At 43.0% G+C, this 23,137-nt stretch overlaps 1 protein-coding gene across 5 annotated transcripts in view; it reads right to left on the minus strand.

Annotated features, from left to right (window-relative positions):
- The window catches only part of HEMG2 (Flavin containing amine oxidoreductase family), a 134,375-nt gene that overhangs the window by 70,153 nt on the left and 41,085 nt on the right, over positions 1 to 23,137 (minus strand). For all 5 annotated transcript variants that reach the window (XR_015185650.1, XM_086493401.1, XM_086493403.1 and 2 more), the window contains exons 12-16: positions 1,963 to 2,148; positions 1,809 to 1,883; positions 1,399 to 1,522; positions 1,216 to 1,324; positions 1,065 to 1,139 (exon numbers count right to left, since the gene is read on the minus strand). Coding sequence is in view for 4 of the 5 variants with exons in the window: in XM_086493401.1 (XP_086349527.1) it covers positions 1,065 to 1,139; positions 1,216 to 1,324; positions 1,399 to 1,522; positions 1,809 to 1,883; positions 1,963 to 2,148 (569 nt within the window). In the remaining variant the exon portion in view is untranslated. The remainder of the gene's footprint in view (positions 1 to 1,064; positions 1,140 to 1,215; positions 1,325 to 1,398; positions 1,523 to 1,808; positions 1,884 to 1,962; positions 2,149 to 23,137) is intronic.

Consider the following 23,137-nt stretch of genomic DNA (forward strand, 5'->3'; position numbering starts at 1 on the left):
GTAGCACACCCAGTGCCCACAAAGGAGGGGTCACAACACAGATTGGTGAAATCACAGCTACTTGGAGACCAAGATGAAGAGGATATAGTACACCACTCTCACCAGGCAGAGAACAAAGAGTTAGGAACGAGATGTAGCCGGCTTGGCCTGTAATTCCACAGCAACACACGAATAGAACTGAAAACCCTTAATCCTTCAACTTTGAACAAACTGTAGTTGGGACACAAAGTGGCAGAGTTCCACTTCCAGATGCGCTTCCCCCAAAGTCTAACGCCCCTTTCGGTACTTCATTTTATGGTAAAGTTACAGAGTACAACTGCTAGGGAGCTTGCTCTGCAACCATGCACTAATTTTTCAGAGTAGACCCCAGGGCACTATTTTATAGGCAGTGTGGCCCAAAAGCAAGGTCACAAAAGCTAGGCGCCCCCAAAAGCAGAGGCTCAACTGCTTTCACACTGGCGTCCAACAGCTGGCCACATCATCATGTCGTGAACTTCACTGCTGTTCAGGCCGCCAGTTTTCCGGACGGCTGTACAGCCACGTCAGCAGACCCATGCGAAATCTCTTCTGTTCGGGTGGCAGCCTGACACGTTGTCACTTTGTGACACGAGAAATCGGTGCTCTTGCTACAAGAGAAGATGGACGCCAGAGCAGTGTGTCAAGGATTCCTTACCTCCTCCTCATCGATAGATATGCATCAAGCTTTCCTGGGTTAGAGCTCCACCTTCAGCCATCTGCTACACCCCTGAAGGTCTATTGTTTACATCCATGTACCCATCACACCCACTCATGAACACAAATATTGATGCTTTGTATCTTATAGGAGACAAACAGTCGTATATGGTTCTGTATCATAAGACAACTCTCTTTGGCCTCTAGAAGGAGTTACTGCAAACCCCCCATCCCCCCCCTTCCCTGCTCCAGCTTTGTGATTCCCCTTCTCACAGCCCCCCTTTTACTGGTGCACTTAAACGAGGTCCAGAGGACACAATCACCTATACATAGTTTTACCAGTTTTTGACCACTGGTTGACGTTAATTCATGTTTCTTTCTTTCTTTCTCACCTGAAAAACACTGGGGGGCCCGAGATTCCTAGAAGCTTCTGTAGATCATTAATTGCGGCTGCTTGCAATTCCGATCTGAAATGTTGAAAAAGGATATTTTCTTATTAAAAAATCTGCAATGTGATTGCCAACTGCAGACAGGGGCACTTACCCTGATCTTGATGCAAGGTCCCTGTTTCTGCTTCCTCCAAAAAAGGATGTGAAAAGCATAGTGTCAGGTGGTGCTCGATCAGGGAACATAGAAGAGGAAAAGAGTGTGCCTAAAATCAGAATCAACTTTAGAAATCAGTCTGATTGTTTTTCGAGATAAAAGACATTGCAATAAAGTCCTGACCTAGTGTTTTAAGGCCATTAGCTTGTTCTTTTGAAGGAACCAGGACCCCAAACCCCTCCAATGGATGCTCTACATGCTCCTTCTTGAAGGCCATGACAAGCACAGATAAGGGTTGATAAATTACCTGCGACTCAACATGCAATGAAGATTAATATGGATACTTTGTCAAGAAACTTTGATCCATAGCACTCACCTCGTGCCTCATCTTTATTATTTAGAAAAGATGTGAAGCCTTATTCTACTGGCTTCTTGTGCTTTTGACCGCAAGCTCTGATTCATTTCTTTAAAATACATGCATACATGGACTGTTCCACATAGTAATTTAATTTCTTCTCTACATGCAAAAATAGATATCAATTTCTTTTTTACTTTTTAGAAGATTTTATGAATGAAACACCATAAACTTTTACCTTAGGTATAAAATCAAGAGAATATGGTTTTCCATCCTTGCACATTTGCATTTGTTGAAAGTCACTAAGAGGTGCCTGCACCAATAGAGCAATGAAGTCAGAGGGCCTTTCTATACAGGAGCTAACTAATAAATCCAAGCACCAACAAACTCACAGTCATGATAACTGCATCAAAGCTAGGAATGCCCTGGTCTTTGCTTTCATGATATTCATGTGAGCATGAGACCTTCCAGCTATCACGAAGAGGGTTACCTTGCTGATTGCAAGCAAGTGAAAGAACTGTTGTATCGTATCTCAAGTTGTCTTTTCCAATAAATTGCGATACAGCATCTGTCAAAGTCTAATGATTTCCAGGTCAGGCTTTAGTTGGCCATTTGAAAGCAGTACAAACATGTATACAGGCAGGCACATAAATAAGACTAGACTGTTGAGCCAGAGGTCAATGTCTGCATCTATGGTCGAGCATTATAATACCTCTTATTGAACAATATGCCTTTGTAATAGTGTGTATTTTTTTGTGTTTACAATATGCAGCAATTGCAACTCTTCTCTTGCCATAAAGAAAATTATTTGCTTCTTTGCTTTATGCTCAGGACACATTCAGGTATTGGTCTTCAAGGATATTGAAACAGTTGAGACTCTTGGTTTGTACAAGTAAAAAACCTGCAGTGTACAAGAACTTCTTGAAAAGGTACAGGTCGGATCGAGTTAGGTTTCACACTACAAAAGTAATTTTGGAATCAAGACAGATTCCTTCGGAAGGATCAAGACAAGTCCTTAGTGAAAGATGACTCAGGTAGTCGGCTACTTGAGGTAGGACAGGTTCAAAGAGGGATCTTCTAGACTTCTATTGAGGGGAGTTGTGGAGTTCCTAGAAGTTTGGACTGGAGGGAGATGACTTGGTAAATAGTGCCCGGTGGGAAAAGATTGTCTCTGAATGTGTAGTTGTGAGGAGCTTCTCTATGTAGAGCTCAGTAGGTATTCAACCGCAGAGTTTGGCAGAGTACCTGCTGCGTAAGGAGAGCCACTCAACTCTCCTAAACAAATCAACAAGATTGTGAACGGAAGTCTTACATTTATCTTTTCAACAGAATCATGGAAACTGTGGCTGATGGTATTTTGCCTAAAGACCTCTATAAAAAGAACGAATGCAGCATTTTGTTTGGAGATTCTAGTGTATCAAGAGGGTTCCATACAAAGGTTGATGAGTCCTGGATGAGATGACTAGATGAATACTGTTTCTATTGCATCAAGAGTTCTGTACAAAGGTCGATGTGGCTTAGATGTGATGACTAGATAGACTGTTAGCATTTGAAGTCCAGTAAGGACCAAGATGTGACTGCAATTGTTATCAAAATCCAATGTGGATTAGGATCTGAATGTTCAGTGTGAACTATGTGATTGTAGAGTCTAGACTATTATCCGAAACCCTAGGATGTGTGCTTTGTGAGTGTATAATCTTGTGGGGATGGTCACTGGCATGTCTTCATGAAGTCTTTATAACTTAATAATTAGGTTTTATGTCTGTGTTGAAAGCATAATTGAGGGCTTTTGGGGCTCTGCTTTTAGTAACACTTTGTAATGTTTATAAGTGGCCTTACGGGCTCACTTCTTAGAGCATCTGGACGCAAAGTCTGGGACAGTTTTCTTTTGAATTACCTGCTTTTGGGGCTCTGCTTTTAGTAACCCTTTGTAATGTTTATAAGTGGCCTTAGGGGCTCACTTCTCAAAGCATCTGGACGCAGTGTTTGAGAGCGAGCACCCGCGGGCTCAATTATACTTTGCTCATAGATTAATACAAAAATAAATACCGAAAGGGGCGCCAGTCTTTGGGGCCAATATCTCTTGGCACGGAACTACGTCGGGCCGTGTCGACTCTCTTTTGTTTTGTGAGTTAATTTGGAGTGAATCTCTATTGTGTCGCGGCAGAATCTTGACTTGGGGTGTCCAAGTTTGTTATAGTGGTATCAGAGCTCGGCCGATTTCTCTTCTACCGAAAAATTTGATCCCTTAATCCGTGACACTTATGGATTCCGAAAAGAATCAGTCGACTTCTTCTGCATCTGCTGATGCAGGAGGACACCACGCAAAAGATTTTAACGAACTAATAGAGGAAGAGTACGGGCCACCTCAGCCTACTCAATATGAACTTCAAGAGATGTAGCGTCGACAACAGGTTGACGAGTGCACAAAGCAGATGATTAAATTTGCGAAAGACCCTCAGTTTGCAAAATTTGTCTCAGCAATCCATCGTTGAAGTGCACACTTAGTGGCAGAGGGCCACAAAACCACCAATCAAACCGGCAATCAAAAAACCTCCTTCTCCAAGAATGTTTACAAAACAAGAACTTCAAGAGGTGGTTCAAACTCAGATCAATCAGCTTTTGGACACGAGGAATCAATCCAAAAAGCAACTGAGAAAGCGCAAGAAGGGGACTACCTTGGTTATTTGGGTCGTCAATCATCTTTTGCATCTGCAAGAAAGCAGAAGAAGCGTGTACACTTTGAAGGACTACCTAGTTCTTCTTCTTCCTCTTCTTCTGACAGTTCTTCTAGCTCTCTGACTCGAGTGAGGAGGACAAAAAGGGTAAAAAGAGAAGCAAAGCTTTGGAAAGGGCAAGAAAAAAAGGCAAAGAAATTCAGACTCCGCCCAGTTTCTGATAGCTCTATGGAGTCGTCATCCTCTAACAGTGCAGACTCCGATGACCAAATGTTTTATGCAAAGAAGAACTTCTACAAAGCCAACCAATATGACTTCCTCGAAGACAAGAGCAAGAAAGCAAAAGAATTTAAAGAAGGTGGACAATCGATAAAATTTGAATCCTTTTCTAGATTCCAACATGCTCCGAGGACTTTGGCCGTCATCCAGCAATTTGACATAGCCTTCTACCGAGGGCACTACTCAGAGCACTCCAAGATTAGGAAGGCTGCATCTTTTCTCAAAGGAAATGCTCGAAATGGTGGTCCACCCTTCTTTTGAGAAAGAAGCTCTAGTCAAGTGGTTGAAATTCAAAAGGCTTTTTATTTCTTCTTGGCTGACCCGAGAGTACGAACGGGATATAAAAACCGCTTGAAACCATCTTCGGATGACCAAGGGAGATTCTTTGGACGCTTATTGCGAGAGGTTTTGGGACTCTTTTCTACTAGTCCCTTCATTTAAGAAGGTCACCTTTAAGGAACAGATTGAACGGTTTTGTTGCGGACTCCCTACAAAGATCCGAGAGTTTTGCCTTTTACAAAAGTCAAATTCTATCCAAGAATTAATGGGTCATGCGAAACGGGGTTTCTCGATACATTCGACTTACCCCCTCTTATGAGATCTTGACTCAGAGGACCAGACAGACCTCTAACAATGAAAGTAGAAAGAAAAAGAGTTCCCAAGAAAAGAAGGATGGACGACCCCGACTGACTCTTCGAGAAAGGGCTAACTATATCAAAGAGGGGAAGTGCTTTGGTTGCGGGGAACAAGGGCACATGTCCGCAGAGTGCCCCAAAAAGGCATAGTAAGGAGAGACTAAAGACAGGCTAGAGAGTTTAAGAGCAGCAGAGGAACGTGGCAAAAAAGGCAAGATGAAAGTAGGAATGGTAGTAGAATGCATGGGTACTGACCCAAGCTTGATAGATGAAAGTACAAAACTCTGTCAAGCTTGGGGCAAAGTGAAAGATCAAGAAGCCCCGATTTTCTTTGATGGAGGAGCCAAGGCCAACTTCATTTCACCTGAATTGGAGGCGCGACTCGAGATTACACCTGACAGGATGGGACCACCAACAGAGGCAGTTCTAGCAACGCCCGGACAAGATATAGCCATTATGCCTGTCATTGGCAAACTTCGTTTGCATTGTCACGGTATTCAGGGCACGAGAACTTCTACATCATGACTTTGGAAGGGTGACGTCCTCCAAGGAGTCCCTTGGTACCATAAGAACAACGCCGTGGTCGACTATCGGGCAAAGAAAGCAACCTTGACGAATAAAAAGGGCCAAAAAACTGTACCTGATGTAAAACCGAAGGCTGAGTCCGTCCCTATTTTGTATCGGATTCGGCCATTTCCAAATTAATGAAATCCGGTCTCTTTGTTTACTCGATCTATTTGAAAGAGTTGAATGATGAACACAGAACAAACATGTCTGAACTTGATAAAGAACGCCAAGATTTTTTCCACACATGCTGATTTTTTCTATGAGGGCCTGCCAAGCAAGTTACCCCCATCTCGTCCAGAGGATCACACCATTGATCTCATTCCTCTAAGCACACCACCGAACCGGCCACCTTACCACGTTAGCCAAGCGCAGAATGAAGAGATCATGAACCAAGTAAAAGACCTTCTTGAAAAGGGTCTTATCCAGCCGAGTACTTCACCTTACTGCTCTCCGATGTTGTTGGTTTTAAAGAAAGAAAGATCTTGGAGAATGTGCATTGATTACAGAGCTCTATTTTCCGATTCCAAGGATCGATGATATTCTTGACCAACTACAGGGATCCTTTTATTTCAGCGGGATTGATTATCATATCAGAATTGCTCCGGGACATGTCTACAAGACAGACTTTCGGACAAGCTTCGGTTTATATGAATTTTTGGTGATGCCTTTTGGCCTTACCAATGCTCCAGCGACTTTCAACCAAATGATGGATAGGATTTTCCGAGAGTATCGATCTTTTGTCGGCACTTTCTTTGATGACATTATAGTCTTCTCCAAGGATGAAGCAGAACATCGACACCATCTGCTAGAGGTCTTTCAGGCATTGTGGGATCACAAATTAGTTATCAATGCCAAAAAGAGTGAATTTTTCTTGCCGGAGATACACTTTTTGGGACACGTTGTCTCAGCACAGCAGGAGTACAGATACACCCGGCCAAGATTGAGACTATCTGTGACTGGCGAGATTTGAAGAATGTTCATGAAGTTAGAAGCTTCTTGGGCTTGTGTTCTTACTACCGGCGCTGCATTCGAAAGTTTGCAGAGGTAGCTTCCCCTTTGCACATATTGACTCAGAAACGAGTCTCTTTCTCGTGAGGACCGACAGAGGTGACTGCCTTTCAGACACTTAAAGAAAAATTGACTACTGAACCAGTGTTGACTTTGTCGGATTTGCAAAAGTCATTTGAAGTATATTGTGATGCTTGTGGTCGTAGTTTGGGAGCGCTCTTAATGCAAGAAGGCCATGTGATTGCACGATTGTTTTCAAGGCCAAAATTGACACCACAGATTTATGAGAAAGAGCTTTTGGCAGTAATCCATGCTCTTACGCAGTGGCGACATTACCTGCTTGTAGCCGATTTCATGGTCTTTACTGATCATCAAAGTTTACGCTACTTGTCACAGAAGCAGCTTTCAGAAAAGCAGATGCGGTGGGCTAACACTTTGTCACAGTTTCACTTCCAGATTAATCATATTCAGGGACAGAAAAACTTGGTGGCAGATGCATTGTCTCGGAAGCTCCTAGTCTTGGCTATTTTCGCGTATCATCATAGAAGCTTTCAGGACATGGTTGATCGGTACGCCACAAATCCGTATTTTCTCAATGTATTCACTCGAATACAGAATGGAGAGGTAGTAGCGAGATACTCGCTACGGGATGGCTACTTGATGAAAAAAACGATGTTGTGCGTCACACAGTTGTTGAGGGAAAAGGTTTTGACTAAGTGCCATTGTCCACCTTTTACGGGTCACCGCGGCATCGACACCACCTTGAAAGGTGTTACTTCTTTTGGCCAAGACTCAAGAAAGATGTGGACGATTTTGTTCGCAGTTGTTTAGTACGCCAGAAGGTCAAGTTTGACACGCATAAGGCACAGGGATTACTACAACCTTTACCCATTCCCACCCACCCGTGGGAAAGTATTGCAATGGATTTCATTTTTGATCTCCCAAAGACACAGAGTGGGCATGATGGCATTTGGTCTGTCATTGGCAGATTTAGCAAGCAAGCTCACTTCATTCTAGTGGAGAAAATAGTCAAGCCAGACCATTTAGCTAGAATGTTCATTGCACAAATTTTCCGACTAAATGGCATGCCTGAGACAATAGTCTCTGACAGAGATCCCCGATTTACGAGTTTGTTTTGGAGGGCTATTTGGGAGAACATTGGCACACGGTTGCAGTTCTCATCATCATTCCTCCCAGCAGACAGATGGGCAATCTGAGATTGCAAATTCAGTTGTTTCTGGATTTATTGAAGTCTTACATCTCCAATCAGAAGACTCAATGGTAAAAAAAAATTCCCTTGGTGGAATTTGCCTACAATAACACGATTCAATCTTCGACGGGGGAGGCGCCATTTAAGATCATTGAAGGTGCTCCGAAGGTTCCACCCTTCCTTAGCACTAAGGATAAGATTTGTGAAGCCGACCAGTATACGAGGGACATGGTGTCACAAAGTGATGACGTGGCGGACAACAAAAACCCTAATTTCTGCCAGAAACCCTAAAATTCCTGCAAACCCTAATTTTTGCCAAAAACCCTAATTTCCGGAAATCGCGGAGGCTTTTTTTTATTTTTATTTTTATTTTTTATTTTTTGGAGAATGATGAGCGACACAAATTTCGCTTTTTCTCTACTTAATGAGAAAGAGAGAGAGAATGCTTTTGCTTTCATGTTTTGACTCTCTGTGAGAGAGAGAGAGCAATTGCTTTTGATTTGAAGCTTTTGGGGCTCTGCTTTTGGGCATCCCTTGAAACCTTTAAATTAGTGGTGAGGGCCTCACTTCTCAGAGCATCTGGACGCAGAGTCTGAGAGTGAAACCCTAGCCACTCTCTTGTACTTTGATTTGATTAATATAAAAAGAAATACCGAAAGGGGCACCAGTCTTTGGGGCCAATATCTCTAGGCACGGCTCCGCCAGGCCAGTGTAAATCTATTGTGATCTGTGAATTGTTTTGAAGTGGTTATTTGGTGCTGTCGCGGTTGATTCTTGACTTGGACTGTCCAAAGTCTGTTACAGTGGTATCAGAGCACAGCCGATTTCTCTTCTACGGGAAATCCGATCCCCGAAATTTTTTTCCGCGGCACCTATGGCTTCAGGTAATGATCAGTCGACTCCCTCTGCATCTGGAGATGCGGGTTGGGATCACAACAAAGATTTTGGCAGAGAGTATGGCCCGCCTCGGCCTACTCACGCGGAGCAAAGAGAGATGACGCGTCGTCAATTGATCAGCGATGCAACGAGGATCATGCTCAGTTTTGCCAAGGACCCGAAGATGGAAAAATATATGAACCAGACCTCTTTGGAAGAGGTACAGATGGAGTGGCAGAGAACCACAACACCACTACCAAAACCCGCTCTCAAGAAACCTTCTGCCTCCAAGAAATATACGGAGAAGGAACTATAGAACGTGGTTGATGCACGGATTGCTCAGCTTTTCGACGTGCAAATGAAAGGAAAAAAGCATAGCAAAAAGCAGAAGAAAGGCACTGACTTCCCGGGATATTTGGATCGTCGGTCGACATTTGACAAGGCAAAGAAACAGAAGAAGCGTGTTCGATCTGAAGGAGTGCCCAATTCTTCTTCTTCTTCTTCTTCTGATAGTTCTTCTAGCTCCTCGGATTCGAGCGAAGAAGACATAAAAGGTAAAAAGCGAAGCAAGAAACAAAGCTTCGGAAAGGGTAAGAAAAAGGCAAAGAAGGCTACATCTCACCCAGAGACTGACAGTTCTATTGAGGACTCATCTACAGACAGCTCAAATTCCGATGACGGAAAGTTTTATGTGAACAAGAATAATTTTTACAAAGCCAACCAATATGACTTTCTCGAAGATAAAGGCAAGAAAGTCCGAGAGTTTAAGGAAGGTGGCCACTCGATCAAGTTTGATACTTTTTCAAGATACTCAGATGCTTCGAAGGCTTTGTCTTTTATACAGCAGTTTGACATCGCTTTCGCGGGAGGACGCTATTCAGAGCACTCCAAGATTCGGAGAGCTACCTCTTACCTTAAGGGGAATGCTCGTACTTGGTGGTCCACGCTTCTTTTAAACAAGAGTGCGCCAGTTAAATGGCTGAAATTTGAAAATCTTTTTTATTTCGTCTTGGTTGACGCAAGAATATGAACGAGATATACGAGCTGCTTGGAGCCATCTTCGGATGACCAAGAAAGACACAATCAATGCTTATTGTGAAAGATTCTGGAGCTCTTTTCTACCCGCCTCTTCATTCAAGAAGATCTCGTTCAGAGAACAGATTGAGCGGTTTACCTTGGGTCTACCTACAGAGATCCGAGATCACTGCTTGGAACAGAAGTCAGCTTCTATTCAGGAGTTGATGAGTCATGCGAAGCGGGGCTTTGCCATTCACTCTGGCAGTTTGACCTACCCCACAGATAAGGCCATGACACAACGAGCCGAACAGACTTCTGGGAATGAAAGTAGAATGAAAAAGAGCAACCCACAGAAAAAGGATGCACAACCCAAGCTTACTCCTGAGGAGAGAGCAAGCTTCATCAGAGAGGGGAAGTGCTTTGGATGCGGGGAACATAAACATATCTCCGCAAAGTGCCCTAATAAGGCACAGAAAGAACAGAATGATAAAGACGACGACAGGTCTGAGAGTTCGAGAGCAGCTGAGGAATGTGGCAGAAAAGGCAGATAGAAAAGCAGAACTGGTACCACATGGCGTGGGACTTGCACCGAATCTAATGAATGAAAGTACAAACTTTGCCGCTTTTGGGGCAAAGTGAAGGATCAGGAAGCTCTTTTGAAGGAGCCAAGGCCAACTTCTTTGCACTTGGAATTGGCAGCTCGATTTGGAACTACGCCAGACAGACTGACGCCACAGGCGGAGGTAGTTCGACTGGCACCCGGATGGGATGTTGCCATTACACCGAGCATTGGCAAACTTCGTGTGCAATGACAGAGGTGTTCAGGGCACGCGAGTGACGTTCTACTGGGGATCCCTTGGTACCACAAGAACTACGCCGTGGTTGACTACCGGGCCGAGAAAGCGACTTTGATAAATGAAGGGCTCAGAGATTGTACTTTATGAACTTCAGTTTTCTTACTCATTCTTTTGGGAGAACTGAATGATGGATAAAGGTTTAATATGTTTTGACCTGATCAAAAGAACGCCAAGATTTTTCTCTCCACGCTCATGCCGATTGCTTTTGAGAGGGCCTGAAGATCATACCATTGATCTGATACCTGGAAGCACGCCACCGAATCGGCCACCTTATCGTGTGAGCCGAGTACAGAATGAAAAGATTATGAACCCAGTGAAAGACCTCTTGGAAAAAGGTCTTCTCCAGCCTAGTACTTCACCGTATTGCTCTCCAATGTTGTTGGTTTTGAAGAAAGACGGATCTTGGAGAATGTGCATCGATTATAGCACTCTCAACAAAATCACCATCAAGAACAGATTTCCGATTCCTAGGATCGATGATATACTCGACAAGTTACAGGGATCCTCGTGCTTCAGCAGGATTGACTTGAAGAGTGGATATCATCAGATCAGGATAGCGCCAGGAGATGTCTACAAGACAGCTTTTCGGACGACTTTTGGGTTATTTGAGTTTTTGGCGATGCCTTTTGGCTTAACCAATGCTCCTCCAACATTTAACCGGATGATGGACAGGATTTTTCGAGAGTACAGGCTATTTGTTGGCACTTTCTTTGACGACATCATTGTTTTCTCCAAGAATGAGGCAGAACACAGAGATCATCTGCTTCAAGTCTTTCAGGCATTACGAGATCACACATTAGTGATTAATGCTAAGAAAAGTGAATTTTTCCTACCAGAGATACACTTTTTGGGACACATTGTGTCAGCAGCAGCAGTGCAAATGGACCCGGCCAAGATAGAGACTATCCGTGATTGGCCCGATTTGAGGAATGCCCATGAAGTTAGAAGCTTCTTGGGACTGTGTTCGTACTACAGGCGGTTCATATGAAAATTTGTAGAGGTTGCTTCCCCTTTGCATACCTTGACACAGAAAGGAGTACCTTTTTCGTGGGGACCCACAGAGGTGACTGCCTTTCAGACATTGAAAGAGAAATTCACTACAGGACCAGATTTGACTTTGCCGGACTTGCAGAAGTCATTTCAAGTATTTTGTGATGCTTGTGGTCATAGTCTGGGTACGGTCTTGATGCAAGAAGGCCATGTCATAGCTTACGAAAGCCGTTTGTTCTCTAGGCCGGAGATGACAGCACACATCTATGGGAAAGAGCTTTTCGTGGTTATCCATGCTCTTACTCAGTGGCGGCATTACCTACTCGGAGCCGATTTTACTGTCCTTACAGACCATCAGAGTTGGCGCTACTTCTTGTCACAGAAGCAGCTTTCGGAAAAGCAGATGCGGTAGGCGAACATCTTGTCACAGTTCCACTTCCAGATTGTCCATGTGCAGGGACAGAAGAATGTGGTAGCAGATGCTTTGTCTCGGAAACCGTTGGTTCTGGCTATTTCCGCGATACATCATAGGAGCTTCAAGGATATGGTCGATCAGTGTGCCACAGACACAGATTTTGCAGATATTTTCACACGGATACGGGATGGGGAGACAGTAGCTGGATACTCCCTTCGGGAAGGCTACTTGATGAAAAAGACTATGTTGCGCGTTACACAGCCCTTGAAGGAAAAGGTTATGACTGATTGCCACTGACCACCTTTTACAGGTCACCGCGGCATTGCTACCACCATGAAAGGGGTAGAGAGAGATTTCTTTTGGCGGAGACTGAAGAAGGATGTGAAAGAGTTTGTGCGCAGTTGCTTGGTATGCCAGAAGGTCAAGTTTGACAGGCATAAGGCACAGGGATTGTTACAGCCTTTACCCATACCCACCCGCCCCTGGGAAAATATTGAAATGGATTTCATTTTTTTTTATCTCCCGAGAATACAGAATCATCACGATGATTTTCCGATTACATGGCACGTCTAAGACGATTGTCTCCGACAGAGACCCCAGATTTATGAGTTTGTTTTGGAAGGCAATTTGGGAGAACATTGGCACGCGGTTGTAGTTCTCGTCATCGTTCCACTTGCAGACTGACGGGCAATCTGAGATTGCCAATTCAGTGATTTTAGATTTATTGAAGTCTTGTATCTCGCATCAGAAGACTCAATGGGAAAAGAACTTACCTTTGGTGGAATTTGCCTACAATAACACGATACACTCTTCGACGGGGAAGACACCATGTGAGATTGTTGAAAGTGCTACGAAGGTTCCATCCTTCCTGAGCATGAAAGATTAGAAATTTGAAGCGGATGAATATTCGCGAGACTTGGATACGGCTTTTGCCAAGGTTCGCGAGACTTTGCAGAAGTCTCAAGAACGACAGAAAAAGGCAGCGGATCGCCATCGTCGCGACTGGAAACTGAAGGAGGATGATTGGGTGCTCTTACTTTTGAGAAGGCACGCCTAAGAAAGAAAAAGGGAAAGGAGAGGCTTTTTCCAAAGGTTAGTATGTGATACTACGGACCTTTCCAGATTACTGAAAAGATAAATGATGTCTCCTTCCGATTGAAACTGTCAGATACTTGGAGGATTCACAATGCATTGCATGTGAGTCTCTTGAACACTGTTAAGGGTGACGTGCCTGATGATGGGGAGCCTGATGAGCAACCAGAAGTGGAAGAAAACGAGGAGATCCTTGTTCCTGAACAGATTTTGGCACATAACGATACAAAGAAAGGTAAAGTCCGAAGGCGGTTCTTGGTTTAGTTCAAGAACTTTCCTGCATTTGATGCGAAGTGGATGGAGGAGGAGGACCTAGCAGATACTCCTCGGATTGTGAAACTTTACCTCGATGTTTTGGTTTAGCATAGTCTACTCCAAACGGAACCCAGAAACTCAGCTTGGCCGAAGATCTGGTGCAGTGGGATACACAAGAGAGGAGTTACTCCGCTCCTTTGTCAACAGATGCCTCGATTTTGATACTAAAGTCACTGATGTCTCTTTGAGCTTAAGGGATACTGAGAGCTGACAGTATTCTGCTGGATGACTTTATGAAATGGAATTCCTGATTATGATACTGATTTATTCTTGACTTCTTGTGAGTGCAGGAACTGATAGACAAAATGACTGCAGCATTTTGGTCTGATTGATCTCGAATAGACATGGTTGGAATAGGGGTTAGTCAATCGGACATCGATGAGGTCCCGATTGGACCTAGATGTGATTGCTAGCTACATTGCCGATAAATCATGGTCTAAGATCCGAATGAATGTTGAATGTCATGTGATGTCCTGTGATGTCTGGTGATGTCCTATGATGTTGTGTGATGTGACTGTCGATTTCGTACATGTGCTAGATCTGTGTTCCTAGTACGTAGGTACTAAAAGTCAATGTCTGCTAAGACGGTTTATGGCTTTTGTCGGTTTTGCAGGCGTAATCGCGGTCGATTACAATGCTTTCAAGAGGGGGGTATGTCACAAAGTGATGACGTGGTAGACAGCAGAAACCCTAAAATTCCTGCAAACCCTAACTTTTGCCAGAAACCCTAATTTTCGGAAATCGCGGAGGATTTTTTTTTTTTTTTTTGGAAAATGATGAGCGACGCAAATTTCGCTTTTTCTCTACTTAATGAGAAAGAGAGAGAGAATGCTTTTGCTTTCATGTTTTGACTCTCTGTGAGAGAGAGAGCAATTGCTTTTGATTTGAAGCTTTTGGGGCTCTGCTTTTGGGCATCCCTTGTAACCTTTAAATTAGTGGTGAGGGCTTCACTTCTCAGAGCATCTGGACGCAGAGTCTGAGAGTGAAACCCTAGCCACTCTTGTACTTTGATTTGATTAATATAAAAAGAAATACCGAAACGGGTGCCAGTCTTTGGGGCCAATATCTCTAGGCACGGAACTCCGCCGGGCCAGTGTAAATCTATTGTGATCTGTGAATTGTTTTGAAGTGGTTATTTGGTGCTGTCGCGGTTGATTCTTGACTTGGAGTGTCCAAAGTCTGTTACACTTGGACACTACTTTTGCCAAGGTCCGGGAGGCTTTAGCAAATCTCAAGAACGACATAAGAAGGCAGTAGATGGACATCGACGAGATTTGAAATTAAAGGAAGGCACGTATGAGAAAGAAAAAGAGAAAGGAGCGGCTTTTTCCAAAGCTTAGCATGAGGTATTATGGCCCTTTCCAGATAAAAGAAAAGATAAATGATATCTCCTCTAGACTCAAGCTGCCTGATACTTGGAAGATTCACAATACTTTTCATGTGAGTCTATTGAACCCTTTTAAAGGCAATGTGCCATGTGTTAGGGAGCCTAATAAGCAACCCAAAGTGGAGGAAAGCGAGGAGATACTCGTTCCAGAATAGATTTTGGCACACAAGGACAGAAAGATAAAAGGTAAAGCGATTAGGCGGTTCTTGGTTAATTTCCAGAACTATCCTACATTGGATGCGAAGTGGATGGAGGAGGACCTAGCAGATACTCCCCAGATTTTGGAACTTTACCTTGAAGCATTTGGTTTAGCATAGTCTACTCCGATAGAACCCCGAATTCAGCGAGGGTGAATCTAGTGCAGCGGGTTTGCACAAGAGGGGAGTCACTCCGCTCCTTTGTCAACGGATTAACCCGATTTTGAATAAAGTGAATGATGTTCTCTTTGGGTTTCAGGTATACTAATGGGCTGACCAATATTCTTTCGTATGTCTTTATGACAAGAATTCCCGAAAATGAATATGATTGAGTTGTACTTAGACTTGTTTGAGTGCAAGAACTGAAAGACGAAATGACAACATCATTTTGGTCTCATAAATCTCTATAGACATAATTGCAATAAGGATTAGTTAATTGAGCATCCGTGAGGTCCGGAATGGATCTAAATGATGCGATTACTAAATAGGTTGCGGATGGTCATGGTCTGAGATTTCGAATGAGTTTTTTTGTGATTTGTCATGTGATGTGGAGTGCGTTGGTACTAACAATCAGTGTCTTCTAAGACAGTTTATGGCCTCTATCTGTTTTGCAGGCATAATTGAGTGCGATTACAATTCTTTCACGAGGGGGATATGTCACAAACTGTTGACGTGGCAGAGCCACCCGGACACCCACACCCTAATAAAGTTGTCCCAACTTATGGCCAAGGGACGAGGGGCCCCGCGGACATTAAAATAAAGCAAAGAATCTGCTGGCGTGGCTGCTGTACGGGCGGCCGCAAATTACGCTGACTGTACGGACGGCCACAAAACGCGCTGGCTGTTGACATGGCCTGACTGTATAGAATTCCGTTATTTCCAATGGCTGCTCTTAGCGCTGGCAGCTTTTGGGGTAGTTTTCTTTTGAATTACCTGCTTTTGAGGCTCTACTTTTAGCAACCCTTTGTAATGTTTATAAGTGGCCTTAGGGGCTCACTTCTCAGAGCATCTGGACGCAGAGTCTGAGAGCTCTATTATCTGTTCTTGATGGTGATTTTATCGAGAGCTCTATAATCAACGCACATTCTCCAAGATCCGTCTTGCTTTAGTACTAGCAAAACCACAGAACAGTAAGGTGATGTGCTAGGTTGGATGAGACCCTTTTCTAGAAGTTCTTTCACTTGGTTTATTATTTCTTCATTCTAGGCTCGGCTAACTCGATAAGGTGGCCGGTTCGGTTGTGTACTTCCCGGAATCAAATCAATCATGTGGTCCTCAAGACGAGGCGGAGGTAACTCGCATGGTAGGCCTTCAGAGAAACAATCAGCATGTGTACAGTGTGTGCAGAGATTCTTGTCGTTCTTTATCCAATTCAAACATGTTGGTTCTTTGTTCATCATTCAATTCTTTCAAGTAGATTGAGTAAACAAAAAGACTAGATTTCGTTAATTTTGAAATGGCCGAAGCCAATACAATAGGGACGGACTCGCCCTTCAATTTTATATATACCTTCATAAAGTTCAGAATAGTCTGAACTCACGAATTATAAGAGGGAATAGAGCACTCATAAAACTATAAAAGCAAGGGACACATGAAAAGAAAAGAAAAAAGAAAAACCAAAACAAAAACAAACAAACAAGCAAATTAAATCACTTTGTTTGCTATGAAACAAAACTAGATAAAACAAAACAATATTAACTTAAAAATGTTTTCAGAAAAGGCATGCGTAAAATAAGTTGACGCAACTTACTTGGCTTAAAATAAGTACTCAACTTTACGAAAAAAAGGATAAGACATCTTAAAAACTTAATCCTAAAAATCAAACTTCACACAACTTCTAAAAGAAGACATTCTTAATTCAAGTACATAAATTCTTGAAAAGAAGGAACGTCAGGAACAAAAAGATCATCTACAAAGCGTCTTACATTGCAAAACTTGTGCAAAAATATTGGGCAAGTGTTAGCAAGGACAAGACGCTCCATAAAATTAAACTCAGAAGTAAAAAGATAGAAATTAGCAAGAAAAACAGCACAACTGGTGCCCATAGGGATAACAATTGTTTGCTTGAAAAGAGAGTCGCCAATGGTTATATATAAATTGTCCAAAAGAAAATCTAACCAAGATATGATGTCAATGTCATCTACAATCCTGGTGAATCTTTCTTCCTTTGTCTACATCGACATTCTTACTTTTCAGCCATAAGAAGTCAAAGTTCAAGGCTTACATTTCTACAAGCAATGCCTTGTACCTATCCTTCTCAAGCTTGTACACAAAAACTTTTGAAATAAGAGATTTGACTCTAAATTTAAGGTCCTCCAAATTTAGCTTCGTATATAGCGTTGTAAAGTCAAAAGTTTGGAGACATAAAGGAGAAGATTTCTCCTTAAGGCTTCTTGAAGAGTTCAAAAACTTTATAGCACGAATCACACCTACAGAATCATTTAAAACCCAACTTGAATTGGTCCTCTTTAACTATCCTCAACCAAATTTTGCGTCGTGAGAGGTGAGCACAAGACCTGCTTCCTTTAGCATATTTTTCCACAATTCATTAACGCTAGGTAAAATGGCTTTGAAACAATAACTAAGCCATTTGAAAACCTAGGTCAAAGAGGTGTTACAAGAAGCAGCTATAAATCTAGGCTTTATAGGGTTCTTGTGGAACTTCCAAACGGTATATAAAAAAGGTAATTTAGGCTGGCACTTGAAACCAAAAGATTTACAAAAGTCTTGATGTTTCAAGATAACCTCTTGCATCGAAAGATAACAATCATTGTAAGTCTGAGAGTTTACTTCACCTAACAAGCATTCTAAATAGAACTTTTTGCACGTAACAACTAAGTTATTAGAGCACTTATCTACGTAAGAGATTACCAAATCACGACGAAATTTCCTAAGAGCATCACGATCAAAGAAGATAAGCTATTCCTTCTTGAGGAAACGTTCCTAGAGCAAGATGCTAATTTCAAAGAAGCTTTCTTGAGGACTACAGACTTCAAATGGGTAACAACACCTTCAACTCCTAAAGACTCCTCAAACTTTACTACGAAACTAGAAACTCCTTCCTCTATGGCTTTGAGAAGGCAAGAGTCATTTGAGGAAGGGAGCCTATATTTAGCACCTCTTGAGAAAAGGTCTTTCAAGGAATCTGAAGGAAAAATAGAACAATCGGCAGTAACTACATGACCCAAAGCTCATTTACGTAAGAAGAAAAGGCAATTTTACTACAAGGGCAATCAGTACTTGAGATTGCTAGCCTTTCTTGCTTTTTAAGATTACGTCCGATGTCACTACAGTTGAAATCTTTCTGTCCTAAAGTTTTCACATATTTGAAAGCTACCCCTGACAATGCAAACGAAGTTTTCCAATGACAGTGTAATGGCAACACCCCCTCCGCGCGCCACTAGAACTGCCTCCGCCTGCGGCCACATCCTGTCAGGCGTAATTCCGAGTCGAGATGCCAATTCAGGTGTGAGGGCTTCCTGATCTTTTTACATTGCCCCATGCGCAGCAAAATTTTGTGCTTTCGTCCATCTGACTCGGGTCGGGTCCCCATACACTCTCGTACCAATCATGCTTTCATCTTGCCTTTTCTGCCACGTCCTTCTGCTGCTCTAGAGCTCTCTAGCCTATCTTATGATTGTCCTCATTGTGCCTTTTTAGGGTACCTCGCAGAGATGTGTCCTTGTTCTCCGAAATCAAAACAATTCCCCTCTTTGAGATATTCATTTCTCTGCTCCTGGTCAATCGGGGTCATACATCCTCCTTTTCTAGAACTTCCTCTTCTATTTTCATTTGTCGAACTCTATCCAGTCCTTGTTGTCGAAACTTGATCAATGGGGTAAGTCAAATTCCCCGAATGCATAGCGAATCCCTGCTTAGCATCTGCCATTGATTGTTGTATGGACTCAGACTTCTGCTCAAGGCAGTAATCTCTGATCTCTTTAGGAAGTCCACAGCAAAACCGCTCAATTTTCTACTTAAAAGTGACCTTCTTAAAAGAAGAGACCGGTAGGAAAGCATCCCAAAACCTCTCACAATAAGCATCCAACGTGTCAGCCTTGGTCATCCGCAGATGGTTCCAAGCAGTCATTACATCTCATTCGTACTCCTGAGTCAGCCAAGAAGAAACAAAGAACCGTTTGAACTTTAACCACTTGGTAGTGACTTTTTTTCATAAAAGGAGATTGGATCACCACATTCGTGCATTTCTTTTCAAAAATGATGCTGCCCTCCTGATCTTCGAGTGCTCTGAGTAGCGCCCTCCTGAGAATGCTATATCAAATTGTTGACTAAAGGCTAAAGCCTTGGGAGCATCTCGGAATCCGGAAAAGGATTCAAACTTTACTAACTGTCCACCTTCCTTAAATTCCTTGGTCTTTTTGCCCCTTGTCTTCGAGAAAATTATATTGATTGACTCTATAAAAGTGTTTCCTCTTTGCATAGAACATGTGATCATTGGAGTCCAAACTGTCAGAGGAAGATGAATCCTCAGTAGAACTGTCTGGTTGCAATCTGCTCTTCTTTGCCTTCTTCTTGTTCTTTCCAAAACTTTGATTCTTGCTTCACTTCTTGCCCTTCTGTCCTCCTCGTTTGAATCGGAAGAGGAAGAACTATCCAAACTCGAAGAAGAAGAAGAAGAAGAACTGATAGAAATGTACATGCTTCTTTTGTTTTCGTGCATTTGCAAAAGAAGATTGACTGCCCAAGTAACCGGGGTAATGAGTCGCCTTGTTGCACTTCTTCAATTGTTTCTTCGATGGCTTCTTTGCTTCTAAAAGTTGATTGATTCGTTTTTCAACAATGTCATTAAGTTCTTTAGTAAACATCCTTGGGGTAGGAGGTTGCTTGAGAGTCGGTTTTATGGGTGACTCAATGGCTTCATGTTGTTGATGTTGCATCTCCATAAGTTGTGGTACTCTGTAGGCAGAGGTGGCCCGTACTCGTGCTCTGCTAATCCACTCGAATTTTCCGTACCTCCTCCCGTTCCCGATGTGGTAGTAGGAGTCGTCTAATTCTTGCTTGAAGCCATGTGTGTCGCGAGAAAAGGGATCATATTTTCCGGTAGAAGAGAAATCGACTGAGCTCTGATACCATTGTAGCAAACTCGGACACCACAAGTCTAGAATCTGTCACGATATGAGAGAGATTACTTTAAACACTTCACAAAATTAAATCACAGTTCAAGTGAGTCGACACGGCCCGACGTAGTTCCGTGCCCAGAGAGATTGGCACCCCTTTCCGGTTTTTTTTTTTGTATTAATAATTAAGCAAGTACAGGTGCCCTAGGCTCTCCTCTACTCATCGGCTCGTCAGCACTGAATGGCCCAAAGAGAGCCCTAGGGTCTTATTTAAAGGCCCTTGGTGTAACAAAATTGGACACTCCGAGTCTAGATTCTACCGCGACACAGCAAAGATTCACTTTAAAACGGTTCACAAAAGACGACACGGCCCGGTGTAGTTCCGTGCCCAGAGGCATTGGCCCCAAAGACTAGCGCCCCTTTTGGTATTTCTTTTTATATTAATCTGTGTGCAAAGTACAAGCAAGTTTCTGGGAACTCACACTCAGACTTAGCGTCCAGATGCTCTGAGTAATGAGGCCCAAAAGACCTACTTATTGTTACGAGGGTTGCCCAAAAGAAGAGCCCCAAAAATATAAACTCAAAAGCATTATGCCCAAAAGCTGCCAAAAATCAGCCAGCGTGATTCATGGAGATCGTACGGACTGCCACGTCATCAATCCAACGCAAATTGCAGAGGTACGTACTACCTGTCGCGTTAGCCTATCAACGGGATTTGAGGGCGGGATTTCTAGCTGTTTTGTTGCCACGTCAGCAAGGGCTATGTGTGTGTATCCGAGAGGTGACATACCCCCCTCTTGAAAGAATTGTAATCACCCTCAATTACGCCTGCAAAACAGACAGAGGCCATAAACCGTCTTAGTAGACACTGACTGTTAGTACCGACGCACTAGACACAACACATCTAGCACTTGTACAAATCGACAGTCACATCACCGGACATCACAGGACATCACATGACAAATCACAGCATACAAATTCATTCCAAATCTCAGACCATGATTAATCGGCAACTTATTTATTAATCACATCTAGATCCATTCCGGACGTCACAGATGCCCGATTAACTTATCCTTATTGCAATCGTGTCTATAGAGATTTATGAGACTGAAATGCTGCAACCATTTCGTCTTTCAGTTCCTGCACTCAAACACGTCAAGTACAAATCAATCATGTTCATTTTCGGGATTTCCAGTTCATAAAGTCATACAGCAGAATACTATCAGCCCATCAGTATCCTTGAAACCCAAAGGGGGACATCAGTGACCCTATTCAAAATCAGGTAATCCTTTAACAAGGAGTGCAGTGAATCCCCTCTTGTGCAGACCCGCTGCACTAGATTCACCCATGCTACAATCGGGGTTCTATTAGAGTAGACTATGCTAAACCGAATGCTTCAGGGTAAAGTTCCAAAATCTGAGGAGTATCTGCTAGGTCCTCCTCCTCCATCCACTTCGCATCCAATGCAGGATAGTTCTTGAACTTAACCAAGAACCGCCTAATCACTTTACCTTTAATCTTTCTGTCTTTATGTGCCAATATCTGTTCTGGAACGAGTATCTCCTCGCTTTCCTCCACTTCGGGTTGCTCATCTGACTCCCCATCATCGGGCACATCGCCTTTAAAAGGCTTCAATAGACTCACATGAAAAGCATTGTGAATCTTCCAAGTATCAGGCAGCTTTAATCTAAAGGAGACATCATTTATCTTTTTTTTATTCTGGAAAGAGCCATAGTACCTCATGCTAAGCTTTGGAAAAAGCCGCTCCTTTCCCTTTTTCTTTCTTAAGCATGCCTTCTCAAAATGTAAGAGCACCCAATTGTCTTCGTTTAATTTCAAATCGCGATGATGTCGATCTGCTGCCTTCTTGTGTCATTCTTGAGATTTCGCTAAAGCCTCCCGGACCTTGGCAAAAGCAGTGTCCAAGTCCCTCGTGTACTAGGCTTCAAAAATCTTATCTTTGGTGCTAAGGAAAAGGTGGAACCTTCGGAGCACTTCAATGATCTCAAATGGCGCCTTCCCCGTCGAAGAGTAGATCGTGTTATTGTAGGCAAATTCCACCAAGGGCAAAAAAATTCCCATTGAGTTTTCTCAGCAAAAATGTAAGACTTCAATAAATCCAGTACGACTGAATTTGCGATCTCAGATTGCCCATCTATCTGTGGGTGGAAAGATGATGAGAACTACCACCGTGTGCCAATGCTCTCCCAAATAGCCTTCCAAAACAAACTCATGAATTGGGAATCTCTGTCAGAGACTATTGTCTCAGGCATGCCATGTAATCTAAAAATATGTGCAATGAACAGTCTCGCTAAATGATCCGGCTTGACTGTTTTCTTCACTTGGAATAAAGTGAGCTTGCTTGCTAAATCTGTCAATGATAGTCCAAAATGCCATCATGCCCACTCTGTGTCTTCGCGAGATCAAAAATGAAATCCATAGCAATACTTTCCCAAAGGCAGGTGAGAATGGGTAAAGGCTGTAACAATCCCTATGCTCTATGCCTGTCAAACTTGACCTTTTGACATACCAAGCAACTGCATACAAAGTCGTCCGCATCCTTCTTGAGTCTCGGCCAAAAGAGGTAATGCTCCACACCTTTCAAGGTGGTGTCAATGCCGCGGTGACCCGTAAAAGGTGGACCATGGCACTCTGTCAAAACCTTTTCCTTTAACGGCTGTGTAACACACAACATCATTTTCTTCATCAAGTAGCCATCCCATATGGAATATCCCGCTACTACCTCCCCATTCTGTATTTGAGTGAATACAGCTGGAAAATCTGGATCTGTGGCGTGCTGCATACTGATCAACCATGATGAATCGCGGAAATAGCCAAGACTAACGGCTTCAGAGACAAAGCATTTTCCACCAAGTTCTTCCGTCCCTGTACATGGACAATCTGGAAGTGAAACTGTGACAAGATGTTAGCCCACCGCATTTGCTTTTCCAAAAAGCTACTTCTGT

This window comes from Adiantum capillus-veneris, chromosome 21 (assembly GCF_014529385.1).
Source record: "Adiantum capillus-veneris isolate H3 chromosome 21, ASM1452938v2, whole genome shotgun sequence".
In the NCBI taxonomy this organism is placed as follows: Eukaryota; Viridiplantae; Streptophyta; class Polypodiopsida; order Polypodiales; family Pteridaceae; genus Adiantum; species Adiantum capillus-veneris.